Source organism: Synchiropus splendidus, chromosome 10, assembly GCF_027744825.2.
Source record: "Synchiropus splendidus isolate RoL2022-P1 chromosome 10, RoL_Sspl_1.0, whole genome shotgun sequence".
Classification (NCBI taxonomy): domain Eukaryota; kingdom Metazoa; phylum Chordata; class Actinopteri; order Syngnathiformes; family Callionymidae; genus Synchiropus; species Synchiropus splendidus.
Window position 1 is genome coordinate 10,113,657 of NC_071343.1, and position 15,198 is coordinate 10,128,854.

General features: G+C 40.2%; 1 protein-coding gene across 2 annotated transcripts; it reads right to left on the reverse strand.

The window, feature by feature from the left end:
- Positions 1 to 356: 356 nt before the first annotated feature.
- Positions 357 to 14,022, reverse strand: LOC128766378 (solute carrier family 35 member F5-like). Of its 2 annotated transcripts, none has more exons than XM_053877957.1 (16): positions 13,878 to 14,022; positions 11,188 to 11,272; positions 10,693 to 10,834; positions 10,475 to 10,624; positions 9,958 to 10,017; positions 9,333 to 9,414; positions 8,589 to 8,779; positions 8,268 to 8,349; positions 7,967 to 8,054; positions 5,583 to 5,647; positions 5,407 to 5,511; positions 5,170 to 5,329; positions 4,894 to 4,984; positions 4,584 to 4,738; positions 3,815 to 3,904; positions 357 to 3,015 (listed from the first exon to the last, which is right to left on the reverse strand). In XM_053877957.1, the coding sequence occupies exons 3-15, from the start codon at positions 10,825 to 10,827 to the stop codon at positions 3,826 to 3,828; spliced, it is 1,443 nt and encodes a 480-aa protein (XP_053733932.1). In that variant the 5' UTR covers positions 10,828 to 10,834; positions 11,188 to 11,272; positions 13,878 to 14,022; the 3' UTR covers positions 357 to 3,015; positions 3,815 to 3,825. The 2 variants fall into 2 exon arrangements, with proteins under 2 accessions (XP_053733932.1, XP_053733931.1); XM_053877956.1 differs by having other exon boundaries at positions 3,815 to 3,907.
- Between the last annotated feature and the right edge of the window lie 1,176 nt (positions 14,023 to 15,198).

Here is a 15,198-nt window from a genome sequence, read left to right on the forward strand (position 1 = left end):
ATAGAAACAGTGGAATCTTGACTTACAATGGTGTCGCCTGGTTTTGTCTCTACCCGCTGACATCATGCCTTTACACAGGGATGTTGTTCAGAAAACAGAAAAAAATAGTTTGGTATCATCCACTCGTGCTCACAATAACAGCAGAAACATCCCACCTCTAAATTCGCTTTCAAGTTACAGGACACAACCAGGACGCCCACATCAATGACCTTTTTTTATCGTTTATTTATAAACATATTTATAAACTGTATAAACTATTGGTATGTTGTTTGAATTGCTTGTACACGCTAGTCACGTTGTAATGATGTGGCATATGCGTTTCAATTCTAAATGTTCACACATCTGATCATCAAAAAAAATAAAATAAAAAAGGCCCAGCCCTTCAGAATAAAATACATTTTATTGTGTAGTGTGACAAGAGTAAAAACAGACTTCAGGAAAAGAAATACAAAAGCTTAAAATGGCACAAATATTACAGCTTTTTTTGGTCACTTTCCACAACCTTTCACAAATTAAGGGGGACAACAGAACCAATGTTCTTTGTTATTTGCGATATGCACCTGAGAAGGAAAATAAAACAAAACCATATGAACACCCATGCACTGAAAAATGTTGTCTTAAGTTTCAACTTCCTGTTGAGCCATGTGAAGTTGATGAAAGAACTGACCTGAACTGTGAACTTCTCTGAGCTTCTTCAGAGCTTCATGATCAATATCCTTCTGAACTGGCTTCAGACTGGAAGCTGAGAAGGTCGACTGGAGACTATTTCACAGCATGGCGAGGCACTGAGTGCTGATGTCGGGACTTTGTTCTGACCTCTAGTGGGTTTGCCAGTCATGTATCATTGGCAATTTCTACACAGGAACATGATTTCCCTCAGAAACACATTTCAATGACACAAAAATGAGTCCTAGAAGCTGGAATCCCACTAAATGTGGGAAATTTCTGAAGCTGGGAAATGGAATCAGACTCTCTCTCTCAGGTCCAGTTGCAGAACAAACCAACTACTAATCCAGGAACTTGATCTGAGGAGCCAGAACTGAGAGTTGGGCCTTGCAAATAAAGCTCAGGACATAAGAAAGTCGTGGATCTTACGCTTTTAAGTCCTCGAAAATATAAGGACCTTGAATGACCTCTGAGTGTGAGAATGGAAATAGATTTATTTGGTCGATCTTTTAAGAACAGAGCAGTTTTTGGAAGGTAATCTTCAAGGATTACCCGCATCGTAATCCCTTGTGAAACCTAACAAAGAAAGGCTAATATTTACACAACCAAGAATGTACCATATTAATACAGTCCCAAAAACTAGATGGTACATAGCACAGGAGGCTTGTTAGGTAGTGAAGCAAGAAGACCAGGTCCAGCAGGCTCATGGTCCAAGTCAGTGGGCTCAGAAGACAGAATCAAAGTTGACACATCTCCTTACTAATGTATGGCACCGTCGCATCAGCTTCAATGACCAGGCAACAGAACAGGGCACGAGGTGGAGCGGATGAGGAATGATCCAGCGAGATCACTTCTCACTGCTGTCAGCTTTGTTTACAACCAGCATCATTAAATGAAAGATTCCAACTACTTTTCTTCAGCATGAACCAAATTCAAACAAGGCTACAAGTGGAACACAACTGTTAACCCCGGACAGTTCTTCCTTTGACTTAAAGTGCTGCACTGTTGAAATCTTCTTCATACCCGGCGCGAGTGTTCGAGACGCAAACCTAAGTCCACCTGTTTGAGACGGCCTGGAGCTGAAGAGGCTCCACTGCAAGAGCAAATGCACTGATGTCATTTCAAGCTTAGATGTGATGATCACAGTTTGTTGCCCGTGTTTAGTGTCCTTCCTTTTTTAGGGCGTCAGGTCAAGTCTGACTCTTGAACAGCATAAGCAGCATCTTTAATCTGGAGTTGCAAATAACCGCTTATTGAATGTGACTCAGCTGACACCCGCATTGACCAACTTCAATTCTTTCTTGCTCAATACTGTCACTTTGCATTATTTAATATGTAATGTCATAGATTTGCATCACGCAATTGCAACAGTAATGGAGCACTAAACACAACGCAACATTATTATGTCATATTGTCTGTAGTCCAAACACAACAGAAATGTTCAATAAGGATGAAGCTTTAAGTAACACATTTGCAGGTATGTAATGCAGAAGTATATGTAACTCGTTGCAAAAGCACTGAGAAGTGAAGAGACCATGTTGCGTAAACACAGCTGAAGGTCTCATCTTCAGTAATAACGTCTCAGAGATGCCTCTGAAAAATGTGTAATAACTGTAGAATGACTGACCAAGCCTACACAGAGTGAGCCAACGCTGTTGAAACAAATATTTTTTAGCACAGCATCATTATGAAATATTATTGTTATTATTATTATAGGCCTTTTGTCTGTGTAAAACATCAGATTATGCATGATAACTACAGGTTTATTACCCATTGTGGCGTATGATGCCTGAGGAATCGAACATGAGTCACATTCAGGAGCTGATTATTTGTAAATCCAGTTCAACTTCATGAAAACGACGACTACACAGATAAAAAAAACGGGAAAAGGAGCAGGCAACCATCAGATCATTAATGTTAAACATGCGTCTGGCTCCGCCCCCTTTCTTCCTTAAGCTTACTTTCCTTTTTCTACACACGGTGTCCGTAACGTAAACAAGTGTGCTCCTCAGCATGAGTGGCTTTTTAGTCAAGACAAGTTCAGCTCCAGTCCGGTGAGTTCAGTGTTTCTCTAAAAGTATTCACAAATGTTGACCTCTGATGATGAGGCGGTACAATTCTCTTGTGGCCAGGCAGGATGCCACGTTGCATCTGTGTCACATGGCCAGATGAAAATCTCAAAGCATTGTGGAGTACCGTAAAAGTGTTTTTTAAGACACAATAAATGAGAAAGTAGTCAATAAAAAAAAGTGGACGGCTGTCGGTGAACAATAAATACTTTCAACAGAAGGCACTAGGGGGCGCTCATTGTCTCTTCAAACGTCAATTCATTCAATGATATTCTTTCACCTGGATGGAGATATGAAAAAGAAAGCAAAAATTAGAAAGCCACTGTGAGTGAATTGATAGACACACAGCTGAAAGCAATAAGTAAAGTAGCTGTTAAGAGAATTTAAGACCTAAATTTAGGGCCTTGAGCTAATTCATTGTTCTCTTTTGGATTGTCATTCTTTAGCCTTGCTACTCATAGATATGGCAACAGCCTTGAGTGTGCAAATCTCAGCATCAAGTTGGTGCCACAGCATCTTGAAGTTCTTGTGTTCATCATACACAGGGATTGAGTGAAGATTCTCCGGCTGGTGAAGGGGCAATACAATATTTAGGTCCAAGGTTTTGGGGGAACCTTTAGTCAGACTGTTGTGTTGACATCAGTGACTCTCCCTGAGAAAATCCAAAAGGGATTTTTACCCATCCTTAAAGGGTCGGCATCAAGTCAACCAAGACACAAAAAGAATGCTTTGTTTCCGCTGTAAAAATGCAACCACGAATTACAATGTGATTCAGATGACTTTGATGCTGGAGCCTCAATACCGTCACCAGAGGAGGTCAGTTGTCACGGGCAATACCAGCAAAAATGTGAGTGATTTGGATTTCTTGAGAAGATATATAATGCATGTCATAAACAAAGGAATGAACTATTCTGTTGCGAGAAGGAAAATAAAGCAACCATCCTCAGAGTGTAATCTGAGCACTGCACACTTCTTTAGGTAAATATACATGACACAGGCACAGTGGTGAGTTTTAAATATTTCAGCGACGATCAGCCCCATTTCCTCATCTTGTACATCACAACAGAAACAATCATCACCTGGTTTTGGGTCATGAGAAGAAGTTCCCTTCGCTGGAGACAGTGTGGAGAGGAATGAGACTCTCACACAGCTCGCTGTCTTCTGGAAGTCTGCTGAGGAAGTCGTGTCTCAGTCACCATCAGAGTGCTCATCTCATTCATCACCATTGAAGTCAAGGGCTTCACAAACAACTGCACTAACTCAAACCAATAGTATTAATGAGGATTCATACACCAGTTCCCATGTCATATTCAAGCACTTTTCCCAGCATCGACTTCACTTCTCTCTACACATTTCATTTATGTCGTTTTACATATAGATTTATGAAATATCAGTCTAAAGAACTTACGCACTATATAATATATAATATATTGAAATTTGAAGGCTCTGGATATGAAGAACCTGAAATAACATAAATATTTATATAAACAGATGACTTAATATCATGAGATGTGGTCCTTTTGTTGAAATTCCTGAATTTCTGCCTGAATTTCAACATGTCTTCGCCAAGCCAGCGCTGGTTGTAACAGCAAACTCCTGGCATGTTTGCAGTCCTCCTCTTCTGATGGGGGACAGGGCAAACACATCAACAGACAGGTGTCGGTCAGACACACTGGGAGTGTGAGAAGCAGTGTAAGTGCTTCCACGTGCAAACTAAATGAACTGTTTGGACAGTCAGCTAACTATCCTCAGTGAAAGATTATCATTATTTCCAGCATTTCATGAGAAATTCAAGCACTTTCATACAAACGCTGTACTAAAGTATAGCACAGCTGTCAGCAAATGTACCTCTGGATACGGTGTTTTCTGCAAATGAAGGCGTACAGTCTCCTCAGTCCCACCATCACAGGGTCCCAGTTGTTATAGTGGCATAAAAGCGTTGTGATGAAGAAGGAGAAGAAGACGGGAATGGCACCAGCAAAAAACAGCCATGAGAACCGGACCTATAGTACAAAACATGTCTTAAGTTATGGACGGAGTTGTAAATCTCGAAGTGAAGATGAGGAAAAACAGCACGACAGTTGCAGGACTCGATCCCAGAAAGAAAAAAAGATTCTGGAATGCAGATTAGTTGCAGCGTGAAGCAGAGAAAACCCACCTTGTGCATACATATATCTGCCATGATGGACAGAGGGATGGTGAGGCTCAGAGCCAGAGTTCCGATCAGAGACGACGTCAGGAAACATCCCCTGTGGAGAGGCAAAGGGGGAGGAGGGATCAGTGACACTGAACTGAAAACCTTTTAGGTTCTAAAGTCGCCAGCGAAGTCACACAGCAGGTACAACACAAATATTCGATAACATTTCACTGACACTGCGGGTGAGTACTGTTTTGAATATCTCAACAAAAGGAAGAAGCTGAGTGAGTTCCCCACCACAGCCAGAGGAACTCTGAGAGGACAGTTCCGATGAGTCCATTGATGAGAATGTATGGCCACACCAGCTGACTGGGCAGCTCGAACGCCTCGAACCCGGTGTAGTGAAGCACCAAAAAGCCGGGCCACAGGAGCAGCAGGTTGAACAGGCCCACGAAACCTGGGAGCCAAAGCAAAGCAGTCCTTTAAAGACGCTCATAGCCTCTGTGCACCAGGAGTAAAGGTGGCTGCACCTACCGAAGAACATGGGAATGTCCAGCTTGTCCTCTCGGTCCACTCGTCTCTTGATCATGACGATGTAGATGGCGTAGAGAATGGCTCCAGCCAGCGACCACAGAGTTCCTACAGATGACCTCATTACGTTTAGACCATAAAAGAAGTGTTGAGGAGGAGCTCAAGAATCGATGGCTTACCTACGACGCCTTTCTCATCAGGGCTGTCCATTCTGGAGAAACTTACTAAAGCGACACCCCCCATGCTGCAGAGGGACAAACAGCATTAAGAAACAGAGGTTTATGCAGCTCAATTGTGTAGATTGTGTGGAGCAGTGAGGATCTGAGGATGATGTATAGCAGTGTTCATGACACCTCTGAGCAAGAATGTACTTCCACCCTGCTGTTTTCAGACATGTCAGTTAAAAGAAGTTATTTCATAGCAACAACGTCTGAGAACAAACTGAACAGTCGACCGAGTTCATTAATAGCTGGATTATTGACTCGAGGATGTGCCAAATAACAAACCATGTGTGTCAGTACTGAGTAAATAAACAATATATTTTGTTGGATAAAAAAAAAAAAAAAACATGGAGGTGATTGAAATAGCACTGAAATGCTCGGGGGGACGGAGCGCCGACAAAACAACATTTATTGAAGCCGAGTGAATCTTTCAATACAGAACTAAACGATTCAGACCGAGCGTGAAGTGGCTCATCGCTGATTATTGATGCGGGAAATTGTTGTGAGGAAACAAATCACAACATTTGGAACAAAGGTCTGATCAGCATGAGGGTTATGGAAATTCATTCTGCTCATGCTAGCAACACAACATGCCATCTGGCCGACAAACTTTTTGCAGCAAATCCTTGGTTTACAGCAGCAGGTGTTTCCCACACTGGTCGACTGCTGATGCTGAGTTTAATGAGGTGCATGAAGGCAAAGATATGAGAGATGGCAAGTCACCAGGGATGTGAACACACCCAGGTGTGACACAGGAATGATTTATGATAAATACAGTCACATATTTAACAGTACGATACTCATTATTATTTGATTGATCCCCTTTGGTCAAACACTGACTTGTAGTAAACACACTTCCTGTCATATTGAGAAGGGTAGCGCTGCTTAAATGATCGGAAACCATGCTGGTGGGAGGGAAGGGAGTCATGTAGGAAAGCAGCAGCGGAAAGTGAAAATGAACTGAAATGAGCGATATTAAGTTCTCTTGGCAAGATTTATGCGTAAATAATATTCACTTTTTACTGCAGGACACACATAAACAAACAACTACACACACACTAGCACTAGACACTTTGTAATGTGCATGTTTTTGGACAGTAGAAGGAAGCCAGATACATAAATGCCACACTGGAAGGATGAAGGTTCACTACAAACCAAAAAACGCAGGCTCAATTAAAATCCAGGACTTGGCTATGATAATGTTATAATTTAAAGAATTAAAAGTAGGGACCTTCCAATCAGCATTTTTGCTGCCGATCACTGATACCAATCACATAGATTGACAATGAATTTATAATTAAAATGATGGGATCTTCTGTGTACATGATGTGAAAAAACATGCTTTAATTCAGACACATTTTTATATACCTCTTCAAGGTGACAAAAAAAGAACAACCTTGCTGAATACAGCAATTATTCTGTCAGAAAGACAACTGAAAAATAATATATTAGATGTTATTATTATTATGTTATTGTAATATTTACATACTGTAGTGAAACAGAGAGCACTGCATTTCTGAAAATTTCCACCACAGATTTCACAAAAGTTTCAGATTCAGGTCGCTGACAAACGCTGACTCCAAAACGGGGATGGATCCGGTCGTTTCCGTTTCCATCTCCGCGTAAACAACACCTGAGAAAGGCTGCTCATCTAGCTCGGTGAAATTAATAAGTATTTCTAATCATTCGGAATGTCATGCTCGGACCCGCGGGTGTTGCTAAGTGTCAGCTGTGCTCACAGCCTGCTGCTGAGGAACCAGCCCAGAAAACTCTCCGTGCTCTGTCAAGTGCTGGTGCTTTAAATGGCGCGTTTAGTTTGAGGGCTCTTCCTTGCACAGCATTTTCCAGTGCATGTGCTGCAGGACACTTTCCAAACTTTAGATGACAGATTGAAAGACGCTCCACACCAGTCATGCGAGTAGTGAGGAGCAGACGGCTCACAACCCACAGGGCATCATCAGAGCGCCGGCTGTCACACGTGATCACTTGTTGTGAGCGGCAATGACAGGAAGTGATCCGCATTCATCAATCACGCTGAAATCGGCCGATCACGATGGGTGACCGATCGATCGGAGCATCGCTAATAAATGGACATCTTTGCGATACTTAAAAATAGGTCTCAGAACAAAACATCTCAGCAGTGCAGTCCAGGACCTGCTCAGGCGCTAGGAAGCGTGCACCCAACGCTGCTTTCACTAACATTAATGAAGATTACAGACCATTAATTGATCACTTGATCACTTTTTGTTTGACTGATCAACATGGAGTCTCCATCACAACCATTTCCTGGAGTCAGTGTAAACAAAAACCGAAGAGAGTGGCCCATGATGACACCCACTCACCTCAGAGCGACAGCTAACAACTTGGACAGGGTGAAGCGGTCGCTGCTGTTGCTGGGGAAAATGGCGGCCAAGATCAGCGTGAACAAGCCTGTGGAGGGAGAACAACTGAATTTCATTTAAACATCTAGTTGTTTTGAATTCTCAGTCCTTCAGCATTAACTCGGGATGTTGGGGGGATTCCTAACTCAGAGTTGAGGCGTAAACTCTTCACCTGGTCAGAGGTCTGTTGTGTCCCTTAAGCTTGTGAAGTAAACCACCAGACCCTTCAATGTGTAGACGTTTATCTTATGGGGCCACTGACCTGAAGTGGATGACAGGACATTGACGATGGCCACCTGCGTGTCGGACAGAGCCTCCTGATAGGACAGGTTAGCCAGGAACCACTGCAGGAAAGGAAGCGGGACGGGACATCGTAAACAAGAAGATAACTTATACGGTGAATAAAAAGGCTGGCTATACAGGCTAAAAGCTCTTCCACAGTATTTGTTTGTAAAGTTTCTCTGTACCACAATTTAAATTATAAAACAGTGAAATATTTATGAAGAGCATTAACGTTCCTTATACTACGTTTTTATTAAAGTTGAATATGAACAATGAGAAGCCCAAATAAAGTGACACTCACCACAAAGCAGAAGAAAAAGCTAATTTTGGCCACGTCGGTGATGGTCAGCTTGGCCACGGTGCGCAGCATGGCCTCATGGTCTTTGGCCGCCGGGTAGGACATTCGAGACAGTTTGGCCTCCAGAGCCTGAGTGGAAGGCAGGTGGCGCACCTCCATGACATTACTGAAGCGCACGCGGTGCTTTTTAGATGCTGCAGAGAGGTGCAGAAGCTGTAATGAAGTAACATGTACAAAGCCTGCACCATATATTAGAGCTGTTATTGCAACAGTTTAGTTAAATCTCAATGATTAAACAGGTTATGCTTACCATGTACACCGTACCATATAATGATATGAAAGTGAAAGACCATAAGAATAAAAATCACAAAATAATTAAATACATTTTTTATATTATTTTGTATTTTATTTTTATTATCTTTAATCATGTCATCAACTATAAAGTTGCAAAAACGGCAATAAATATTTGGCTGAATATACTGTACATGCATAAAACTTTATATTCACTTTTGTGCGCAAACTTTAATCAATTATTTTATAAAGTAATAAAGGATGGTGACTGTGGAACAGAAATCAAAAATGCTGTGCGAAACCTTTGCAGAGCCAAAGCGTTTCACTTTGAAGGTCGGCATGTGGGAGACATCCTCCACATGCGCGATATTAGACTGACACACCGCCAACTAGTGGACAGGGAGCAACATTACAAAAACAACATGATTTTCTGAACGTTTTCAGATTGCTACTCACTAGATTCACAGTCTGGGATTAAACAGTTGGCGGGATCGTCTGGAACATCCTGGAACTTGACAGGAACGTAGAGCGGTTCACTCTGCAAATGTGGGGATCACAGAAACACTACATAAGTTGGAGCAATTCAGATCTCAGTTTACCAGCTTGGGAGTTTGTACAATTGTTCAACATATGATTTAATTTAAAGGGTTAAAGGATGAAAAATGCAAATTAAAATACCACTTTTATGTTATTATTTATCTTCCTTTGAACTACTTTCAGTGATTCATTGTAGCACAACTATTTGTAAAATAATCTTTCAGTTAAAAAAAAAACATGGCAACCTTGGCAACATGGAGGACAGACTTAGCTGTCTGCACAGAACAGTATCAGAAAACACTGTTTCACGTTTTGTTTTGGTACTTCACCAACAGGATTAAAGAACAAACAAACCATTTATTGCTATTCTGTAACCAAAAAGGGAAACAATTTCAAAAAGTATGTATAATACATTATCACACTGCTCTTGCAAAACTGAGGAGAACACATTTGATGTTACGATTTAAGCAATTCTTCCTGCCGAATGAAAACAGAAAAAAAGCTGTTTCAAAATGTACACGCTGAATCCACATGTCGTACTTACCAAACAGTGGTTGATGTTGTCGTTGTTGCAGGGAGCTAGATAGGCCTCTGCATCTGCAAACTAAAAAAAGGAAAGGGGAAAAAAATGATGAAACTGTGTTTTTATTGAAAAAAATTGAAAATGATTGTAATATCAATGAGGAATTAAAGTAAAGTGGGTCTCCTTTTAACAACCAAGCAGCAAACAAACAACAAAAAAAGAATGATCATGGACTTATTTGGTTAGTATCATTTAAAAGGCCAAAAATTATGAGTAAAATAATGAATCAGTTAGAGCAGGAAAACACTTTATGTTGACATCTTTATTACATCACAAAAAACAGAGATGGCCTTGTAAAAAAGAGCATTAAAATGACTAATTCCTCAATGAAACAATAACAGGTTTAAAAGCATATTTACTCACATGCAAGTCATTATCAGAGAAATATAGAAATTCACAACTACAATTCATTTTTAGAGCCACATTAAGCAGCACTGGAAAATAACATCTCAGGCATGCACTCAAAGTTGCGACTCACAAAAGAGGAGCGTTGGCGTTGCCCAGTCCCAGTGCACTGCTGCCTCCATGGCCGCCACAGCAGGAAGCCCATCAAGTAGAGGACGAACATGGAGGTCTTGATGAAGGTGCTGAAGAACGGCTTGTTGTATTCCTGCTGTTTGAAAATGTACTGGGGAGCAGGGAGAGCAGACGCGGTTAGTAACCGACACGGAGCAGCAAGAGCCTGTCGCTCCTTACAGCTGTGAGCTCAGAGGAGACCACCCAGATGACGTCCACCAGCAGGAGGATCACAACTCCGAGGAACATGCGTCTGCGCTGAGACGCCGCACTGCCCTGAGAGCTCATCCGGTTCATGATGAACACACACTCCATCGGGACGCTGCCACCAAGAAATAAGCAAATACAGTTAACTTTCATTCATGACTGATCAGGTCACACTTGTTTCAGAAATGAATCTTTTTTTTTAAAGGCCACTGTAAAGTGTAGTCGATCAAATGTAAAGACTGAATTGGTTCTCACCAAACATAAAAACTTTATAGTAAATGTATCAATGTATCAATGAACAATATCAACAATCAATTCATTCAACGTCAGCTTTCATGTTGAATGCATTTTGAGCAATATTTGCATTATTTTAATTGTTTCTGAACTTACATAAGTGGAAGAAAGACTGGAGTGAGTCCAACAAATACATTTACATATAACTGAATATTTACGTAAGAACGCACACACCTCCTTTACCAACACAGTGAGCGCTCTTCAAATGTCAGCTCTGATTGACAGCAAGTGTCACCAGCCACGAGGCTTCGTCGTCAACCTGCAACAGACAGTCAAGGCTTCTTAATGCCATTTTAAGACAACATTTTGTAATGTTGGATCCTGAAAATACAAATTAATTATGTTTTGTTACTGTGTGATGAAGCCAGCAGAGAAGCATGTGAGGGTTGTTCGGGATATGTATGAGGTCAGCGGTGAGGTGCGCTGAGAGAATGACGAAAGGCTTCAAGGTGAGAGTGGGATCACATCAGGGATCTACTCTGAGCCCATTCTTCTTTGTCATTGTTAAGTTGGTGAGGAGTCTCTGTGGACCACGATGATGGTGGGCAATATCGTGAACTGCAGTAAGAGTAAGGAGGAGGTGGTAGACAGAGTAGATGTGAATAAGAGAGAGGCAGGGGGACCAGAGAAGATGAGGGGGTAGAGGTAGTGAAAACAGTGTAGTTTAGTGGGATTTTGGAGGGGAGTTAGTGAAGGGAGTGCAGGGCAGCTTTACATGGCAGAAGTGAGACCTGCCACATAGTTTAGACACAGTAGGTTTCAGCAATGTAACAAGTGACAAGTGATTTGTTGAAATTTATGACTTTATCATTATATACTGTTTTAATTCTTTTTCATTAAATACGTTGTCAAATAAAATGACGACAATAGTTTCCACAGGTTCAATTCCCACAATTATTTGGATTATTTGGATCAATGATTTTGATGGTAAAATACCAACTCAAATTGGGACAGAACATCAGATCAGCTACTTGCAGCTCTTACCATACGACTTTTCAATTCATTTAAGGAATAAATAAACACATGACAGTTGTGATCATTAATTCACTGTGACATCCTGCTCACCTCGCGTTCAGGTCCTGTTTGACAAACATGTCGACAAGTACACCTAGATCCAACCCCACAAAAGTGTTTATCTATGTGCAAATGTGTAGTCTCGCCGTCAAATCAATGAGTGTGACACACAAGCATTTCTTGAAGTTAAAAAAAAAGAGACTCTGGCAATACTTGAACTCCACCTTTCCTCAAAAACAACATGGCGACGCTATACAAGAGCAGGTGAACATCAACCCACTGATGCTTGCGTATCCTCAAAGGCAACAAAGGTGAGCTGTTGATCTTTGCTTTCCCTAAGTACGTTAACTTAGAGCTTTATACATCTTAACAGTTTCTGCCTGCAGACATGCTCCATTTCATTTACTACTCCAGCTACTCTTGACTTAAAGGACAAACAGCTTCTATCAACCATTTGTCTGGAATGTTGATATTGACTCTTTTGTTAAGCGACCATGTTTTAAGATACTGACATCACACTGGGCGAACAAGGAGATACTTTTGTCATCTAAAATTATAATTGCTTTACTTTTGTGCAAAACCCTGTGTTGGTACAACATTTTGTTCTGTTTTGAAATTTGAAATCAAAATTGTGGTTAACTGATCTACGCAATAGCTTCTTTTTCCACTCAAAAGTTAAAAAAATATCTATTTTATTATTACCATTCTGTTTTACATCTTTGGTTTGCTTTTTATGCTAGATATTTATCAGAAAAACAAGTCTGCACACAAACAGAAATAGATTTTTGTCAGAATGTTTTTTTCTTAAATTAATAAATTCAGCGACTGAAGGTAATGCAAGCTATTTTCTTGACATCCATGGAACCAGGTAAGAAATCACGGTGTTTTCAAACGACTCTACTTATTCTTCATTTTAACACAATGCACCGATGCCAGGCTTTTAGCTCGGAGGATGTCTGAGCGTCCGCAAAACATAAAAAAATGGACGCCTGATTCTCGACCGTAGTCTGGCCGCCAGATTACGCTGGTATATGCCGTCCATTTTTTCACGTTTTGCAGACGCCCCGACACCCTCCTTGCTAATAGCCTGACCGATACATATTAATTCACAGAGTGGAGATCGAAAATAACAGGCCACACTATTTTTTAATCCAATTTCCAGCTTTCTTTTGATGATTTATTTTTGTTTTTTAATAGATGAGCCTCAAATACGTCACAAATAAAACACAAACATTTGAGTTCACAATAAAACCACATGATGACACAAACAAACACAATATGGATAATATATTTGTGACTTAAGAGGAAGAAAAAAAAGTACTGGACGAGACTAGAAAACCTATCCTCAACCCTGTACTTGGTTCTAAACGTTTATTTGTAGAAGAACGTCTTCTGTAAATTCATATTCGGTGAACGTATAACAGTAGGACTTAATAGAAATAGTAAAGATAGAGATAGTAACGATGACTGTAATTACATCGTTGTCACATGGAGGTTTACTTTGCACACACAATGACACAAAGGCTCAGTGTTTAAATGTATAAGATACTTTTCAGCAGGTTATGACTCACGCCAGGCTATGATCATGTACAGGTGACGACTCCCTACACCCGGCTAGCACAAATGCAACCGCGTTGAATTAAAATGGAACAGTAAATGTTTTTCCATTTACAGTTTAGACTCGACCTTGCGTTGCGTCCCAAAGCTGTAAAGTGAAGCCAGCACAAGTCCATATCGCTGAGCAAAACTTGAGCGCTGTTAAAGATCTAACGCTGACGTGCTACAGTAGCTAACGAGTAACTGGCGCTCGGATAACGCTCGAAAAATGCCTAAAAACGGAATATAGTTACCTGACTGGGGCTTGGAGACCTCATTTACTTGCTTTCCGCATTGATGTGACTCTACCCGCGTTGAAATAAGTCCAAAATCCGCCGTTATCACGGTAAAGTTCTTGACAGTTTAACGTTGTAAACATGAGCACACCCTCCGACGGGTCAGGTGACACCACTTAAAGGGGCGCGAAGGATTGTGGGACATGTAGTTTAGGAGCATACACTGCGATAACATAAAATGAAATTAATGTCGGCGTGAAAATCGCGTCTTTATCTCATTGCATTTTCATATATAGTTTGGTATGTACGACGGACGGCCAAATATACACAAAAGAAATAAAAATAACATCACGTGATTACAATCGTGCTATAACGAGATTAATTCAGTAATATTACGACTTTAATAACGTAATATTGTGATTATTATTAATGTGTGGTCCAAATCCTCCGTCATGCATATGGTCAGCATGGGTTAGATTTATTTTTTTATTTTTTTAATTTGGCCATATCTTCAGCTTTATTGCCATGGTCAGTGAGGATCCCACCAACTAGGAAAGTGCTTTGGAATAACAACTAATTGCACAACAACAATAACAATAAAATGAAATGAAGATGAATACAAATAAACTGGAGTAAAAAGATGTAACTAATAAATAATCCACAATTATTAACAATTTCATTTAAGAAGCTCTGCCTCTGTCTGTTTTATTGAAAAAAAAAAGTGAAGTTATCATTTATTATGAATAAATATAAAGTGTATCGGACTTGATTTTTGTACTCTCGGCCAAAACTATGATGTAAATGGACAGAAGAGGGAGCCATCTTCCGTCTCGTTTTAATTTAAATTTGTCCCGTATTTATTTTATTTGATTCAGAAAAATCTAGATTTTACCGTTTTTATTCACATTTTACTGACATTGATTTCTCTATACTCGGAAACGATCTTGACCAGATCTATAAAGTTAATTCATTGAACTTATTCCACCCCTAAAAAAAAAAGGGTAATAAACACTCAATGGCAGGGAAAAAATTCTAACCTATCAGATAAAGGTTGAGCAAAAGACAGAAAAAATAACTAAAATAAATAACTAGATGAAAGAATTATACAACAATAATATACTAATAAAACAAAAAATATTCTGAAAAATCTGAAACTTTGAGATTTTAAAAACAAAACAAAACAACAAAAAAATATCGTCTGGATTGCGGTTAAAAAAAAAAGGGGATGGGTTTCTTCACACCTAATGTCTAATATACTGTAAATATACAAAGAAAATCCACATTCATCATCTAGCCCTTCCAGTTATTCTTGCTTTTCTTTTCTTAAACATTTGTTCAC